Below are 16,166 nucleotides of genomic sequence, written 5' to 3'. Positions count from 1 at the left end.
AGAAATATCAAGTCCCTGGACAGACATACAATTGCCTCTGTGTAATGGTTATTATCAATAAGTAATGTAGGCTTAAAAGTTTGCAATGGTCATTTATTTCTCCCCCCCCCCATGTTTGCCATTACAATGCTTGTTTAAAACCAATTTAATCATTATACTGCAGTTGCATTAAAATCGATTTTACTTCCACCCGTCAAAATTAACATGTACTGAAATACTGTATGTTAACAATTTAATATATAAAATTAGAAGTGTCTGAACAAATAACTCTAGACAATTCAAAGCAATTTTTTAAAATCACAGTACTGTATTAGGAATTAATTAATTAAACCAAGAAAATAGACTGCACCCTTGTGGCAGAGGACTGTCAGCTTGTGGCATAGGTTATCCACCACAAAATAAACAACTGCAACCCTGAAGGCAACTGTTTTTTTTGTTTTTTTGTTTTTTAATAGAAGTAGAAAAAGAGACAAAAGTGGCTGAGGTGATAAGTGGAAGACCTGATAGTGATTTCTGAATGTTAAAATTATGTTAAACATGATACGTCCATACCATCGCTCAACCCGTTCACCAGGTCAGTCATACAGGCTTTCACTGGCTTTTTTTATTTATTTGGAGGCCAAGGTCCTCTCCCACTCCACCTCCACAACTTTGTACAGTTCCATGGTGGCTTTGGCATCCTCCACAGACGAGTGCCCCTTCTTCCCAGTCTGAGAACACAAGGGGAATTCCTTGTTACTACAAATAACATAAGCTACACAATAAGAGGTTTATTAGCTTACTACTTTTGTCGAGAACAACTCAGACTGAATCACTGTAGATTATATTCAAATCAATCCCGTTTCAATCAGAAGTCTCTTCTCACCTGGATGTTACGGTTGAACAGGGCCTTGGTGAGTCTTTTCAGTGAGGCAACATCTTTCTCTGGAAAGCCAGCCTTCTGGTTGAGGAGAGGAATGCGGGAGGTGTCCCGCGTTAAGACAGCAGGGTGACTGTAACTTAGGGACTTGAAGTCATTGTGGACAGCATGCCCTATCACCACCTTTCCTGCAAGGATCTTCAAAATCTATAGGAGGGGGGAATACAAATAAGAGATCAAATGATATCATGGTCATGTTCAGTAAAGTAAAGGTCCAAATAGAATCAATTAAGGGGCAATTCCACAGTAACTGATTTACTCTTTGACTCAGTTTTTCACTTGAAAATGTATGCCAAACAAAAACCATTGATTTCAAAGTTTAACAAACCATACAACCAATGTTCCATCATTTTTTAATCACTGAGCAAATTTCAGGTCTGCTAAGTGCAAGCAAACTTGAACATTGTGAAAATTCAGTGCAACTTCCAGTGCACGTTTACTGTGAACACTGATGCTGTACCCGCTTTAGGTAAGTTTAAACAGTGGTCAAGTAGGCTACTGTGAGTATTTGATCATAATGTAGTTCTACCAGTGGCCAACCATCAAAAACAACAGCCAACATGTGTTCAATGTAGGCCTACATTACAAGAGACTTGGAAAAAAACATGCAGGGCTTGACATTAACCTGTTAATCCACTTGACCTTCAGACAAGGTGACTAAAATTATATTGTTTGATGCAAGAAACCACTTTACAAAATAAAATGCATAATTATTCCAAAAGCATTACAGAGAATCAGACAAATTATGCTACCCTCTGCATATTGGCTACTTAGTTTATTCAAGCCTGTCTCAAAATACAACTGGCCAACACTGCCCCTTTTCAAAAGAAAATGCTCATGTTTGTGCTCTTCTATGCAGCAATAAATCCCCCATTGCCGACTACAAATTATCAATAATTGGGCTAGTAACTCACTAACTAGCAAAGGATATGAACAAATATGCACACGCCACTACATGTAACTCTCGCTTTGACCTCAAAACAAGTGCATCTACTCATGCTGTAAAAACAAAGGTTACGTATGTAACCATGGTTATGTGAGCTATTGGTATCACTCCGCGGCTGCGGGATACATTCGAGGTGAGGATTTACAGATTTACTCCCTTGTACACCTGTGTCATGGCTGGGGTCCGCCCCTATATATAGACCCTTTGGCCGCGACAAGTTCTCTACATCATTTTTAAGTGCCTCTAGCACCGTAGAGGATTGGAGTGATCCATATAGCACACATAACTGTGGTTACATACGCAACTTTGTTATGTTTCACTATATTGGATCACTCAAATATATTGGCATACACATACCCGATTAGTCAGTGCTAGAGGGACCCGGCAAAGTCACAGTGCGGGACCAAGACGCAGGGGCCGTCAATGTGGAAGGGGGTCCCGGCAGTCCCCGGAAGGGGAGGTGACCCCTAGGACCGCTAAACCAACTGCAAAGGGAGGTGCCACATTTACCCGAGAGTTCCTAGTAAAGGTGCAAGAGGAAGCCCAGGGGGCCGCAGCACAGATCTCAGCGAGGAGCACTCCTCTCAGTAGAGCCAAGGATGCAGCCACACCTCGTATTGAATGTGCCATCACAGATCCCAGCGGTATGCTGTCGTAATCGGGGCCACGATCCAGCCCCCAGGACTCTCTCACCATAGCAAAGAGCTGGTCTGGGGAGGGGGGGGGGTCGTAAGCAGACAGGATAAAAGGGATGTTCACATGCCTGTCTGACAGAACCTTGCGGGAGGAATGGAGGGTTGGGGCGGAGTGATATACTCCTCCCCCCGGGGTCAATCCACCACTCAGAACTTACCGAAAGAGCATGGAAGTGTTTCAGGGAGGCAAACTCCAACGGTTCGAAAGGCGACTTTGCCATTGAGCGGGTCCTAGCTGGACGCAGGTGACGAACCCCCTTCATAAACCTGTAGACCAAGGGATGGCGCCCCACTGGCCTGTCCATCCACCCCACATGGCAGGCAGATATAGCAGCCAAGTACCCGCTCAGTGTAGAGGCTGTCAAGCCCTCATCCAAGCGAGACTGCAGGTATTGGAGGACATACTGCACCCCGCATGACTCGGGCACAACCTCAATACCAGTGCACTAAAAGCAGAACAACCGCCAACGCAACTGGTATGCTGCGGTTGTAGCCGGCGCCCTTGCGCTCTGCATGGTGTTCATTAAACCCTCCTGTATTCCTAACATGGATCATTGGTGCCGTTCAGTGGCCAAGCACACAGACCAAGGCGGTGTGGCCATAGGATGCCACAGAGATCCCCCAGCCTGAGACAGCAAGTCCGTTCTCGGGGAAAGTTGCCAGGATGTCCCAGACAACAGGGACAGGAGGAGGCTGAACTAGGGTCGTCTGGGCCAGTATGGGACCATCAGAAGCAGACGATGCTCTGCCATTCTGGTCCTGTCCAGCATAGCCTGGATCAGAGGAAAAGGGGGGCTCCAGCTCTGGTCAATCGTGAGCCAGAGCATCCAAGCCCAGAGGCCCTGGTGGCTCCGACATGGAGTACCACAGGGGGAAGTGTGCATTCTCCAGGGAGGCAAACAGGTCCACATGCGCCCTCCCGAACTTGCCCCACAGGTGCTGCACCACATGGGGATGTAGACGCCAGTCCCAAGGTGGTGGACCCTCCTTTGAGAGCATATCCGCTGCCACACTCAGGATGTCAGGTACGTGTGCTGCGCGTAGAGACGCTAGACAGCCCTGAGAAGGAGCTCCTGCGCTATAAGTTTAAGGCGGTGGAACCTCAGTCCACCCTCATGGTTGATGTAAGCCACCACTGTGGTGTTGTCCATTCTCACCAGGACGTCTTCCTTTCAGATATGGAAGGAAAGACCGCAAGGCCAGCAGTACAACTCAGAGCTCTAGTGTATTGATCTGCCTGCTGCTCCGAGGGGGTAGCCAACAGCCGCTGGCCGACCTGCCCTTGGTCACCACCCCCCAGCCAATCTGGGAGGCTTCGGTGTTGACCAGCTCCCGGCGGCACATCCTCAGCATCTCCACCCCACCTGAGAAAAAGGAGCGACAGCACCACCTCAACAATGCCCTGAGGCCTGCAGCTGGCAGTGACGGTGGTGCTTTGGGTGCAGCCGGTGGACGTTGAACCACTATTGAAAAGGCCAGAGATGGAGCAGGCCCAGGGGAATAAGCAACGAGGACACCGTCAGCAAGCCCAACAGACGTTGGCAGGTCAGGGCGGATACCACCCACCTCTGAAGAAAGTGGTCAAGGCAAGATGGATCGCCTAAACCCTTCTCGTGGGCAGGCGTGCTCTCATGAGGACTCATTCCAGTTCCATGCCAATGAAGGCCCACCTCTGGGTGAGCGTCAGATGACTCTTCTTGCCGTTTACAGTAATGCCCAGCCTGCCGATGTGGGTCAGGAGCATGGCTGTCTGGCAGGACCTGGGTCCTGGTCAGGGCACAAAACAGCCAATCATCCAGGCAATTGAGGATCAACAATCCTCGGGATGTGTGAGGTGCCAGGACAGCGTCCATGCACTTTGTGAAAGTGTGGGGTGCCAAGGAGAGCCCGAAGGGAAGAACCATGAATTTGTAAGCTGTACCTTCGAAAGTTAATCGGAGGTACTGCCAATGAGCTGGGTGAATAGGAACAAGGAAGTACGTATCCCTCAGGTTCAGCGCCACAAACCATTGGTCCCTGGACATGTTCTGCAACACGAGGCTGGGGACAGCATGTGGAACCTCAGTACCTTCAAGTACCAAGTACCCATTGAGGTTGCGGAGGTCCAGAATCGGTCGAAACCTACCAAGTCATACTGATGTCTCGCTCCTGCAGATGGCACTCTTGTCCAGGAGTGAGGAAATCTCCAGCCGCAGGGATTACTTCTGGGGGGGGGGGCATGGTGACGCGAAGGTCCTGAAGGACGGGGGCCGGGAACCAGAATCAGTGCCCCTTGAGCATTGTGGTAACACCCAGGGGGACTCCACACCCTCCTCCCACTTCACCCTTTGAGACCTGGAGAAGCGCCAAGGCCGTGGAAGGGTGTATCAGGGGTCCTGCCGGGGCCCGCCTTTCCTCTGGTGCCATGAGCACCTGGGTCGGGCAGTGGCACGAGTGAGTAGGCTCCTCATAGCCTCTCGAGCTGCTGGGGGCGATGAAGCCCTGCTGGTGGCTTCTGATGGCCTGTCAGCCTGGTAGTCCCGCTCACGGTGGTGAACAGTGCCAGCATTGTCCCCGGGAACAGCTTATCACTGGCCAACAGGGAACAGCTGTTGCCGCCACCGAAGCTATCAACCTCCTGACGCAGAGCATGTGCTCTCTGTTCAAGGTGGTCCCAGCTCTGCCTGCGGTGGCTCTGGCCACGCTTCCTGGGAGGGGCACTGGGCCCAGACTAACAGCTTGCTGCCGCACCACTCCTGGGGGAGGAAGCTTGTCCCCAGCCTGAGCCCAAGCCTGACCGACCCACTCGTGCATGGCCTCCAATCGCCAGGCGCAGGCGTTCTGAGAACACCACACAAAACAGGCATCCAGTAGGGCGCTCCACCGCCCTCTCCGCGTGGCTCAAACCCAGGCAGTGCATACACGAGGTATGCGGATCCCGAGGGGGATGTCACCATCACACCTGTCACAAAGGGAAGCCATAAGTTCAGCCAATCCAACAAGGCCACTGACACCCTGGCAGAGCTACAGTGGGGCAAAAAAGTATTTAGTAACCCACCAATTGTGAAAGTTCTCCCACTTAAAAAGATGAGAGGCCTGTAATTTTCATCAGAGGTACACTTCAACTATGACAGACAAAATTAGAAAGGATTTTTTATGAATTTATTTGCAAATTATGGTGGAAAATAAGTATTTGGTCACCTACAAACAAGCAAGATTTCTGGCTCTCACAGACCTGTAACTTCTTTAAGAGGCTCCTCTGTCCTCCACTCGTTACCTGTATTAATGGCACCGGTTTGAACTTGTTGTCAGTATAAAAGACACCTGTCCACAACCTCAAACAGTCACACTCCAAACTCCACTATGGCCAAGACCAAATAGCTGTCAAAGGACACCAGAAACAAAATTGTAGACCTGCACCAGGCTGGGAAGACTGAATCTGCAATAGGTAAGCAGCTTGGTTTGAAGAAATCAACTGTGGGAGCAATTATTAGGAAATGGAAGACATACAAGACCACTGATAATTTCCCTCGATCTGGGGCTCCACGCAAGCTCTCACCCGATGGGCTCAAAATGATCACAAGAACGGTGAGCAAAAATCCCAGAACCACACGGGGGGACCTAGTGAATGACCTGCAGAGAGCTGGGACCAAAGTAACAAAGCCTACCATCAGGAACACAATACGCCACCAGGGACTCAAATCCTGCAGTGCCAGACGTGTCCCCCTGCTTAAGCCAGTACATGTCCAGGCCCGTCTGAAGTTTGCTAGAGAGCATTTGGATGATCCAGAAGATTGGGAGAATGTCATATGGTCAGATGAAACCAAAATATAACTTTTTGGTAAAAACTCAACTTGTCGTGTTTGAAGGACAAAGAATGCTGAGTTGCATCCAAAGAACACCATACCTACTGTGAAGCATGGGGTGGAAACATCATGCTTTGGGGCTGTTTTTCTGCAAAGGGACCAGGACGACTGATCCGTGTAAAGGAAAGAATGAATGGGGCCATGTTTCGTGAGATGGAGTGAACTTGCACAATTGGTGGCTGACTAAATACTTTTTTGCCCCACTGTATGTCATGACCCGCTTGGAGGAATAGGAACCCTGTGAGGGATAAATTACCCAGTACCTCTGCAAACACAGGGAAAGACCCCTGTGGGAAAAACAGGCAGACAAAAAAACAGCAACCTGGTAATGGATTGATTTATTTGTTTTACTCCAACATTACCTACCCGTTTAATATTCAAGCAGTAAAAACAGCACTATATGAAGTAACACCCGTTAAGGAACCCAAAGTTAATGTCTCAACGTAGTTTTCCATAATACTCGCACTCTGCAGGGGAAAGAACAAGAAGAAAACCCTGTAAGATAATTAACAAAGGCGCGGGGATCAGCATGAAAAAAGCAATTCACAACACACACATTGTACAAGTCAGTCGGCAAGTTGTGCAAGGTAAATTACAGTTTGTGGCAGCAAGAGCCACCAATATATTAATGCACATGGAGTCGTAGTGTAACGCTAACGAAACCCAAGCACGACAAACCACGGGTGGAAAATACAGATCAACCGCGAGTGGAGCACTCAAGAGGGTCTGGCCATGTGGCCAGCTGCTCCAGGCAGCAAACAGCCAGTGAGTATACTTCCACGCAAGATATTACACGTACACTTGTTCCTGTTCCCAAGAAAGCTAAGGTAACTGAGCTAAACGACTACCGCCCCGTAGCACTCACTTCCGTCATCATGAAGTGCTTTGAGAGACTAGTCAAGGACCATATCACCTCCACCCTACCTGACACCCTAGACCCACTCCAATTTGCTTACCGCCCAAATAGGTCCACAGACGATGCAATCTCAACCACACTGCACACTGCCCTAACCCATCTGGACAAGAGGAATACCTATGTGAGAATGCTGTTCATCGACTACAGCTCGGCATTTAACACCATAGTGCCCTCCAAGCTCGTCATAAAGCTCGACCCCGCCCTGTGCAACTGGGTACTGGACTTCCTGACGGGGCGCCCCCAGGTGGTGAGAGTAGGCAACAACATCTCCACCCCGCTGATCCTCAACACTGGGGCCCCACAAGGGTGCGTTCTGAGCCCTCTCCTGTACTCCCTGTTCACCCACGACTGCGTGGCCACGCACGCCTCCAACTCAATCATCAAGTTTGCGGACGGCACAACAGTGGTAGGCTTGATTACCAACAGCGACGAGACGGCCTACAGGGAGGAGGTGAGGGCCCTCGGAGTGTGGTGTCAGGAAAATAACCTCACACTCAACGTCAACAAAACTAAGGATATGATTGTGGACTTCAGGAAACAGCAGAGGGAACACCCCCCTATCCACATCGATGGAACAGTAGTGGAGAGGGTAGTAAGTTTTAAGTTCCTCGGCATACACATCACAGACAAACTGAATTGGTCCACCCACACAGACAGCATCATGAAGAAGGAGCAGCAGCGCCTCTTCAACCTCAGGAGGCTGAAGAAATTCGGCTTGTCACCAAAAGCACTCACAAACTTCTACAGATGCACAATCGAGAGCATCCTGTCGGGCTATCACCGCCTGGTACGGCAACTGCTCCGCCCACAACCGTAAGGCTCTCCAGAGGGTAGTGAGGTCTGCACAACGCATCACCGGGGGCAAACTACCTGCCCTCCAGGACACCTACACCACCCGATGTCACAGGAAGGCCATAAAGATCATCAAGGACAGCAACCACCCGAGCCACTGCCTGTTCACCCCGCTATCATCCAGAAGGCGAGGTCAGTACAGGTGCATCAAAGCTGGGACCGAGAGACTGAAAAACAGCTTCTATCTCAAGGCCATCAGACTGTTAAACAGCCACCACTAACATTGAGTGGCTGCTGCCAACACACTGACTCAACTCCAGCCACTTTAATAATGGGAATTGATGGGAAATGATGTAAAATATATCACTAGCCACTTTAAACAATGCTACCTAATATAATGTTTACATACCCTACATTATTCATCTCATATGTATACGTATATACTGTACTCTATATCATCTACTGCATCCTTATGTAATACATGTATCACTAGCCACTTTAACTATGCCACTTTGTTTACATACTCATCTCATATGTATATACTGCACTCAATACCATCTACTGTATCATGCCTATGCCGCTCTGTACCATCACTCATTCATATATCTTTATGTACATATTCTTTATCCCCTTACACTTGTGTCTATAAGGTAGTAGTTTTGGAATTGTTAGCTAGATTACTTGTTGGTTATTACTGCATTGTCGGAACTAGAAGCACAAGCATTTCGCTACACTCGCACTAACATCTGCTAACCATGTGTATGTGACAAATAAAATTTCATTTGATTTACTAGTGACTTACCAAGCGAACTTCAGAAAGTTTGTACTTCAAACCATACGGACATCCGCCGAGAAAATGAATGACAACATGTCGCGGCCATGGGGTCTATGTATAGGGGCGGACCCCAGCCGTGACACAGGTGTACACTGGAGAAAATCTGTAATTCCTCACCTCGGATGTATCCCTCCGCCGCGGAGTGATACCAATATATTGGAGTGATCCAATATAGTGAAACATAACAGTCCAGTTCAAAATGAATGACACCGCTTCATGGTGAGAGAGAGTGAGGCTAATCCAGACTGTTTTAACACTTTGTGACTTATGATTTCCCATTGTAGCCAATTCAGTTGCAGTAATTCCGTAACTGATTTGGTAACAGAATTATGAGTTTGAATCACTTAATAATTCAAACAATATTTATGTCAGTAAAATCACTATAACTTATTGGTAGGTCTACCATTACTTGTTACTACTGTGAACTTTCGTTATCCTCCTTCCTCATATTTTAAACATGTGGGCTTTGGTAATGGAATTACAAGGCAATATTTATTAAACTTACAGGAGGTAAACAACTTACCCAAAACTAAATATAAGTGTTGATATTAATTGGCAGGGGTCTTTACATTACTATGTTTTGATGTATTTCTGATACCTTTTAAATGCTTTTTTTAGCATGTTTTCTAAGGCCCCTTTTCCATCTGTTTATCCAGAAATCAAAGCCTTTGCTAATATCACATTTTGAAGATAGAAAATGGTTGAAAAATGTATCTATGCCTTCAAAATATAGACTCTGCTTTCATTTGACACCGAATTTGATATGCTCATAGGTCCTTTTCAGTGGAAAAAAAACATTTTTCATCCTCCTTCGAACATTCTCCTCCGGGAGGCTTCTTACCTCCTTCCTGGCATGTTGAAATGGCATGGCTTTGACCAGTTGATGCCAGGAGATGCCACTCCAACGAGTCCGGTAGTCAGTGACTGCGTTGGTGGGCTTGATGTACCTGTCATACACCACGTCTCCATCATAGGAGACAATACTGCATCGTGCTAGCTCACTGTTGCGACCCTTGGGCCCCGTGCCAACCATCTCACAGTCCATGGCAAGGTACTTCAGGGGGTTACAAAAGGGGGCTGACCCTCTTGGGACAGGGGCGCAGTGGGCAACAGTCCTGGTGGGTGGGGGTTGGTGCCCTGGGGTGATAGTTGAAGTGGATTGCTCAGGATGGGTGGAATTCTTCACAGTAATGGTCAAGGATGTTGTGCTGCTTGTGGATGATGCAGGCTTGGAAGCAACACCTCTGGCATGCTCTGAACTGGGTATGTGATATGAACTTTTACTGTGAGTATTCTGAGTCTGAGCAGAGCTTTTGTTGTGTGCGGCATTGGGTTGAGACGGCCGATTGGCCCAGGGAGGCGGGCCCTGATGTTTATTCCCCTGTCTATGATTGTGCTGGTTCTGCTTCTTGTTGAGGTAACCCTTTTTCTCCAAGAGTTGCCGCCTGTCGTTGAATGCCTTGTGTTTGTTGCTTCCCGATGAGTCCTTACAGGGCCCTCTGCTGCCAGAACAGTCCAGGTTTAACATCATGTCCGACATCTTGGAGGGGAATCTTCCTCAGCTGGGGCTAGGTTTGGTCTTGGACTAAAACTGTTGACGTCCCACTCCCTCCAACTGGACATAAAGGCCTTCACTGTTGTGCAAAATTAGGTTCAAATATTTGTTTTAATCAAATGTCATTCTGACCCAATTGTCATGACATCAATTGAAGCGGTATTGTGATACCTGGACAAAAGGAAAATTGATTTATGTTAACAAATCAGCTGGTATGTCTGAAATTGTGGGAAAACATTCTAGTCATGACAAACAAAGAAGTTAACTAGCCAGCTAGTTCGCCGTTTATATAATCTAGCTAGTTTGGTACTAGCTTAGCAAGAAACACATTGAGGCCACGTAACTAACTAGCCACAATTACCTTTAGGTATTTTCGACAAGTATGTGTAATCCGTGAGGTGTAAATGTTAGCTTGCTAGATAGCTGTCAGGATATTACAGTAGAAAATACGGCTTAGGCGAGCTAGCATTGGGCCATTGGCTAGCTTGCTATCAAGCTACAGTAATACTAGCTAGCTCTGATGCTAAGCTACCCGAAACAGTGACTCGAACATTAGCTAGCTAGGAATTCAACTTTATTCTCCAGACAGACTCATTTAACTGTATGTCTAAACTTATATTGTGTCCTGATAATATGGTGCACAAATCATCGTTATACAACAAATTACACATATACACCGACCTATAAACAAAGCACCATGCTTCCGACATCCTTAACAGCCAAACAATCGACTACTTCCGGTTCAGAGGTCGTGTTGTGAGGAAGAGCTACAAACAAACACTACTTATCGTCGTTATATAAAACTCTTTCAATCGGTTGTAATAGTGTATTGTTGAAATGTTTAATGTTCACAATTTATAACCGGTCAGTTGCCGATTTGACGGTCGAATGATGTGCTCACCGACACTTTCAGAAGAGCAGCAAAGAGAGTTGGCAAGAAATCTTACATATTTTCTGTCGACATACAAACACATCTCCGATTCCTTCATAATTGTACGTAGCAAACAACTCGTTATATTTCTCTGTTTTCTAAGTTACGTTGCTGCAGGTTTTTATAATGTTATTTGATTATAAGATGATCACGTCCTCTCCTCCAGATTGAAGTTTCCCCTACAGATCTAGGATTAATCCTGACCTAAACCATTATTTGGAAAAATGCTAAACTGACCAAAAGTCAGCGTCTAGAGGCAACTTCACCCTACACGCTCCGATGAAGCTGGATCAAAGGGCCCCTGAATCGATTTCTCCAGCTACTCTTCAATTAATGTGTTATTGATCATGTTTTCTCCTGCCATAGGAATTCTTCAGTGAGGATCTATGGGCTACATTGCCTACCAGATGGCAACAGATCCTCTGTGACCTGTCACCCCCACAAATAGCTGACCTCCTATTGGACAGATTGAATGTGAATAGAAGGTATTCCGTCATACCAGTGTATTTGTTCAATTTGAATTGGATTCTATATCATAAGACAGTTTGAAATAACTTGTACAATTTTACTTTTTTATTTCAGCTACTCTTGTGTATGGCCTCTTTCACTATTGGCTTTCCGGGCCACCGCGCATGCCCTGACATTCCCCAGGACACCCCAGGGCAAGCGGCGACATGAAGTGGGCATGCTGAAGCCAGAGGAGTTCTTGGAGAACAAGAGTCAGAGCTCACTGCTGGGACACATATTTAGGAAACATGTGAAACCCAAGAAGCAGCATGAAATCCGGAGTCTGGGAACGGTAAAGATGTGCATAAATATGGATGTGCATACTGCTTTTTTATATATGCTGCTGATTCAAATAAGCATTTCAGTTGTTGTTGATACTGATCTGTTCATCTCTCTCCACAGTTGGTGAAGCAGCTTTGTGACCTGACAGACTGCAATAGTGTGGTGGATGTGGGTTCTGGACAGGTAACCTGATATTCAGTCTTGTTATCAGACCTAGGTGTCACACAATATTACTTTTTGTAATCTGCCTAACAATGAGATTTGTCACGGTACATGATTGTGTATCCCTACTGGTCTCCCTAGGGCCATTTGACTCGTTTCTTGTCTTTTGGGCTGGGTCTGTCTGTGACTGGAATTGAGGCTGATCCCACTCTAGTTTCCATGGCATCCAAATATGATGGACAGCTTCTGTGGATGCTGGAGAAGGAGCGGCAGAGGAAGGTAATGCACCAGGACACTCAGTAAAGTGCAAAAAAGGCACAGTTGATTGGCTCAGACTAGGCATTTTTTGTAAAACCAGAGTTAAGAAATTAGGTGAATATTGCTAATATGCAATGTAATGAAGAATTCAATATTTATACTGCTCTTACTCTTTCAGAATGGACCTCCGATCTCTAGATCTGGCCCCTCACCCTGCCATGTGGTTGGCTGGGTCAACCCCAAAGCATCATGGAAAGACTTCGTCAAGCAGGTAGGAAATGGTAAATGTGTCTGTGAGGATCAGACCGCTCCGGCTGGATCCAGTAAGAAGAGACAGCGGGAGTCCATGTCAGAAGCTGATCAGCAACATGGTCACGGAGACCAGCCTGTGTTGACTACAGAATCAGAATTCCTGGGTTGTTCAGACAATGGCCAGCCTGCATCCCCACTCAAGAATAATGACAATACATGTACAAACTCTTTTACTAGTGTAAAACATGAACCCCGGTCTAACTCACTCTTGTTTCCAAAACGTCAATGCAACACTGAAGCCGGGCAAGGCCCATATGTCCACCCACTCTGCCAAGAGAGTTCATCCACAGAAGTTGTCTGCCCTGTAGAAGAGGGGCAGGAATGTCGAGATTTTATCCTAACGGGCCTCCATGCCTGCGGGGACCTCAGTGCCACCCTCCTTCGCCACTTTGCCAGCTGCCCTCACGTTCGTGGCATCACCTCCGTGGCGTGCTGCTACATGAAGATCACGACCAGTGAGAACCCCAACCCCCCTGGCCTCATAGCCCCTCCCCTATCCCCTTTGCCCACCAGTGAGGCATCTCACTTAGAGTTTGGCTACCCAATGAGCTCCTGGGTGCAGGGGTTGCCGGGACACCAGCTGTCCTATAAGGCGCGGGAGGGGGCGTGTCACGCCATAGAGGACTACATGCACAGGCTGCGGGAGGAGAGTGGGTTGCTAAGGATGCACTGTTATCGGGCAACCCTAGAGACAGTTATCAGGGAGGCGAAGCCAGAGCTGCGCAGGCCGGGAGTCCAGGCAATAAAGAAAGCACATCTACTACCCTTTACAGAGTGAGTGTTTACCCAAGTTTGTATCCATACCTCTTCAGTCTATCATTAGGCAGCAGCTTTCACTGTATGTTAGGATGAAAACTTAAGAAATTCATCCTTTGCATATGTCTCAGAAACTATTTGGTATTATCCTTGTGTATAAGGAGAATTTTGATGATCACATTTAGGAATTCAATATCTGCGTTCTCTCTATATCGCTTTTAGGTCAAACATGATCATCTATCTTATATGTACCATTGACTCCCTCTCACCATGTACCCACAGGTATGCCCGTCTGGGTCTGCCCCGCGTTGGCCTGCCCCCTGACCTGCCACTGGACACCTGCAGAGTGGGGGCCATGCTGAGGCAGGAGGGTCGTGTGGTGGTCTACTTCAGCCTGGCTCTGCTACTGGCACCGGTGGTGGAGACACTGGTGCTGCTGGACAGGATGCTATACCTGCAGGAGAAAGGTGAGGAAATGTACAGAGACTGTGTATTATCAGATCTTAATGTATACTGATATTGTATCTGGATTCTATACATCTTTTCTTGTGGGCCCAGTGCTAACAGTAAAGGTGTTATTTGTTATTGCTTGATTGTTGTAGGTATAAAGAGTCAGCTGGTGCCACTCTTTGACCCTGCGTTCTCTCCCCGAAACCTGGTACTGATGGCTTTGAAGCAGCCGACAAGGGACAAAGAGACTGAGTGCACCCTTCCGTAACCAAGGATACCTCTAGAACCGTGTGTTGTGTTCAGAGTTTACACCCTTACTCATTGGTGCTCAAGGACTTGAGTGTAAGTTTAGAAGTGAGTAGCTGTCTGAATATCCATACTAGCGTACTACATACTTCAACTGTATACTATGTACTCATTGTCACAAACTATTTTGCACGTACTGTCTGAATAGAATAGTAATGGAGTTATAGTTGTCTTGATGTCCTTTGGGTTGTGAACCATTCTTGATACACGTGGGAAACGTGTGTGAAAAACCCAGCAGCGTTACAGTTCTTGACACAAACCTGTGCACTTGGCACCTACTACCATACCCTGTTCAAAGGCACTTAAATCTGGTTTTTGTTTCATTAACATATTTAGTCAAACCCAAGTGCATATATAAATGAAATCAAATACCCTAGTACACACACAAACTTTTCAAATGTTCAAATCGACAAAAAAAACGTAGTCAGGTGCATCGCAAATTCAAAACTGCTGGACAGCAACATAACTAAAGCACTGATAATTGGGAATGACATCAGAACACAGAACAGAAATCCACTTTGGGTAATAAAAAAGATGTAGCCTATGACGCTACACTCATGATCACTTTAAAGAGAACAAAAAACTACTTGGCCAACATTACATTTGAACACCACCGCAGAAGCGTTGCTATTCAGCATCTTCCTAATTAAGTTGTTTAATTTTGTTAGGCCCTAGTTCTAAGTAGCCAATAAGTCGCAGCCCCCCTCTTCCAATGCATTGAATTCAACTAGATGAGCTGATATGAGTAACATTTAAACCATACTTGATATTTGAAAATTGCATACTATAAAACTTTGTTTTCCCATACTGAGAATGCGTCATGCAAAATTGCATTGTTTCATGTTATTGGTTAATTTTGGTAGCACATCCCCATATCTGGTTGTCAAAGCTGAAATAAGGATATCTGGCTATTTAAAGTATACTTGATTTTCAAAATGTTGCATAATCAAAATATTTAGGATGCAAGTATGGGTATTCAGACATGGCCAGAGTCAAATTACTAATTTCATCACAGAATGTGGAAAGAAGTGAAGGGCACGCAACCATACACAATGCAATTGCTTTTTCATATTCATGTCTGGACAAACTTGCTTTAGTGGAATGTGCCCCTTTTCTTTCAAATTGTGTAAATGAATAAAGACTAGTATTTAGACTTCACCAGATGAATCGTTATTTTCCAAAGCCTGTTACCAGTAGTCATTGTTCATGAATTTTTTCAGGGATTGACACATTCGTCACTGACACTCAAAATCGACCTGTAGTTTCGAAGGATTAGTCCAACGTAGCCAATGTATTTCACACAGCAGCCATACATGAAACCCTGACCTGTTGCTCAGTGCACGCTCATTTTAAACCGGCAAGCTCTAGACGTCTCAACCTTATCCACAGACCTTGTTTGTTGGTGCTATTGTTCAATTTATTCAACCCGCTAGAGTTACACCAAGTACATCGTGATCAGCCACATTTTATAAGAACAGTCGCCACATACCATTGGTCGTATCCTACTTGTGTCCATGACTCATGACCCCAAATGTGCCATATGGACAGTATCTTGATGTACCTCTATTGAACCAAAAATAGTTTGAATTTTACAGTCTGCACCACACGTGAGTTTGTTACAGGGCGTGTTTAACACATAACTGAAGCATCCTGATTTGGGCCTCAGACGCTAGTATTAAGTTTTCAGACTGCAGTGTTT

The 16,166-nt window shown here is 46.3% G+C and overlaps 2 protein-coding genes across 3 annotated transcripts; one reads left to right on the top strand and one right to left on the bottom strand.

Annotated features, from left to right (window-relative positions):
• Positions 1-76: 76 nt before the first annotated feature.
• On the bottom strand, positions 77-11,262 carry isg20l2 (interferon stimulated exonuclease gene 20-like 2). 2 transcript variants are annotated; one of them, XM_029679665.2, is made up of 4 exons: positions 11,185-11,262; positions 9,790-10,674; positions 866-1,066; positions 77-710 (listed from the first exon to the last, which is right to left on the bottom strand). In XM_029679665.2, the coding sequence occupies exons 2-4, from the start codon at positions 10,486-10,488 to the stop codon at positions 609-611; spliced, it is 1,002 nt and encodes a 333-aa protein (XP_029535525.2). In that variant the 5' UTR covers positions 10,489-10,674; positions 11,185-11,262; the 3' UTR covers positions 77-608. The 2 variants fall into 2 exon arrangements, with proteins under 2 accessions (XP_029535525.2, XP_029535526.2); XM_029679666.2 differs by lacking the exon at positions 11,185-11,262 and adding an exon at positions 10,865-11,156.
• A 106-nt stretch (positions 11,263-11,368) lies between these two features.
• mettl25b (methyltransferase like 25B) lies at positions 11,369-15,625 on the top strand. Its single transcript, XM_029679660.2, has 8 exons — positions 11,369-11,496; positions 11,801-11,919; positions 12,017-12,233; positions 12,344-12,406; positions 12,527-12,664; positions 12,822-13,729; positions 13,994-14,178; positions 14,314-15,625. Exons 1-8 carry the CDS (start codon positions 11,392-11,394, stop codon positions 14,427-14,429), a joined length of 1,851 nt encoding a protein of 616 aa, XP_029535520.1. The 5' UTR covers positions 11,369-11,391; the 3' UTR covers positions 14,430-15,625.
• Positions 15,626-16,166: the final 541 nt, after the last annotated feature.

Source organism: Oncorhynchus nerka, linkage group LG14 (genome assembly GCF_034236695.1).
Source record: "Oncorhynchus nerka isolate Pitt River linkage group LG14, Oner_Uvic_2.0, whole genome shotgun sequence".
Lineage (NCBI taxonomy): Eukaryota > Metazoa > Chordata > Actinopteri > Salmoniformes > Salmonidae > Oncorhynchus > Oncorhynchus nerka.
Note: the sequence above shows the minus strand (reverse complement) of the source record. Positions and strands in the feature narration are given on the sequence as shown.

Excerpts from the sequence above, each read along its gene's own strand:
- isg20l2 (XM_029679665.2), bottom strand. The coding sequence starts at position 10,488 with ATGTCGGACATGATGTTAAACCTGGACTGTTCTGGCAGCAGAGGGCCC. Across the intron at positions 1,067-9,789 it reads TTCAACATGCCAGGAAGGAG|ATTTTGAAGATCCTTGCAGG; the intron begins GTAAGAAGCCTC and ends CCCCTCCTATAG. Across the intron at positions 711-865 it reads TGTTCAACCGTAACATCCAG|ACTGGGAAGAAGGGGCACTC; the intron begins GTGAGAAGAGAC and ends TTGTGTTCTCAG.
- mettl25b (XM_029679660.2), top strand. The coding sequence starts at position 11,392 with ATGATGTGCTCACCGACACTTTCAGAAGAGCAGCAAAGAGAGTTGGCA. Across the intron at positions 11,497-11,800 it reads TCTCCGATTCCTTCATAATT|GAATTCTTCAGTGAGGATCT; the intron begins GTACGTAGCAAA and ends CTCCTGCCATAG. Across the intron at positions 12,407-12,526 it reads TGGATGTGGGTTCTGGACAG|GGCCATTTGACTCGTTTCTT; the intron begins GTAACCTGATAT and ends TGGTCTCCCTAG.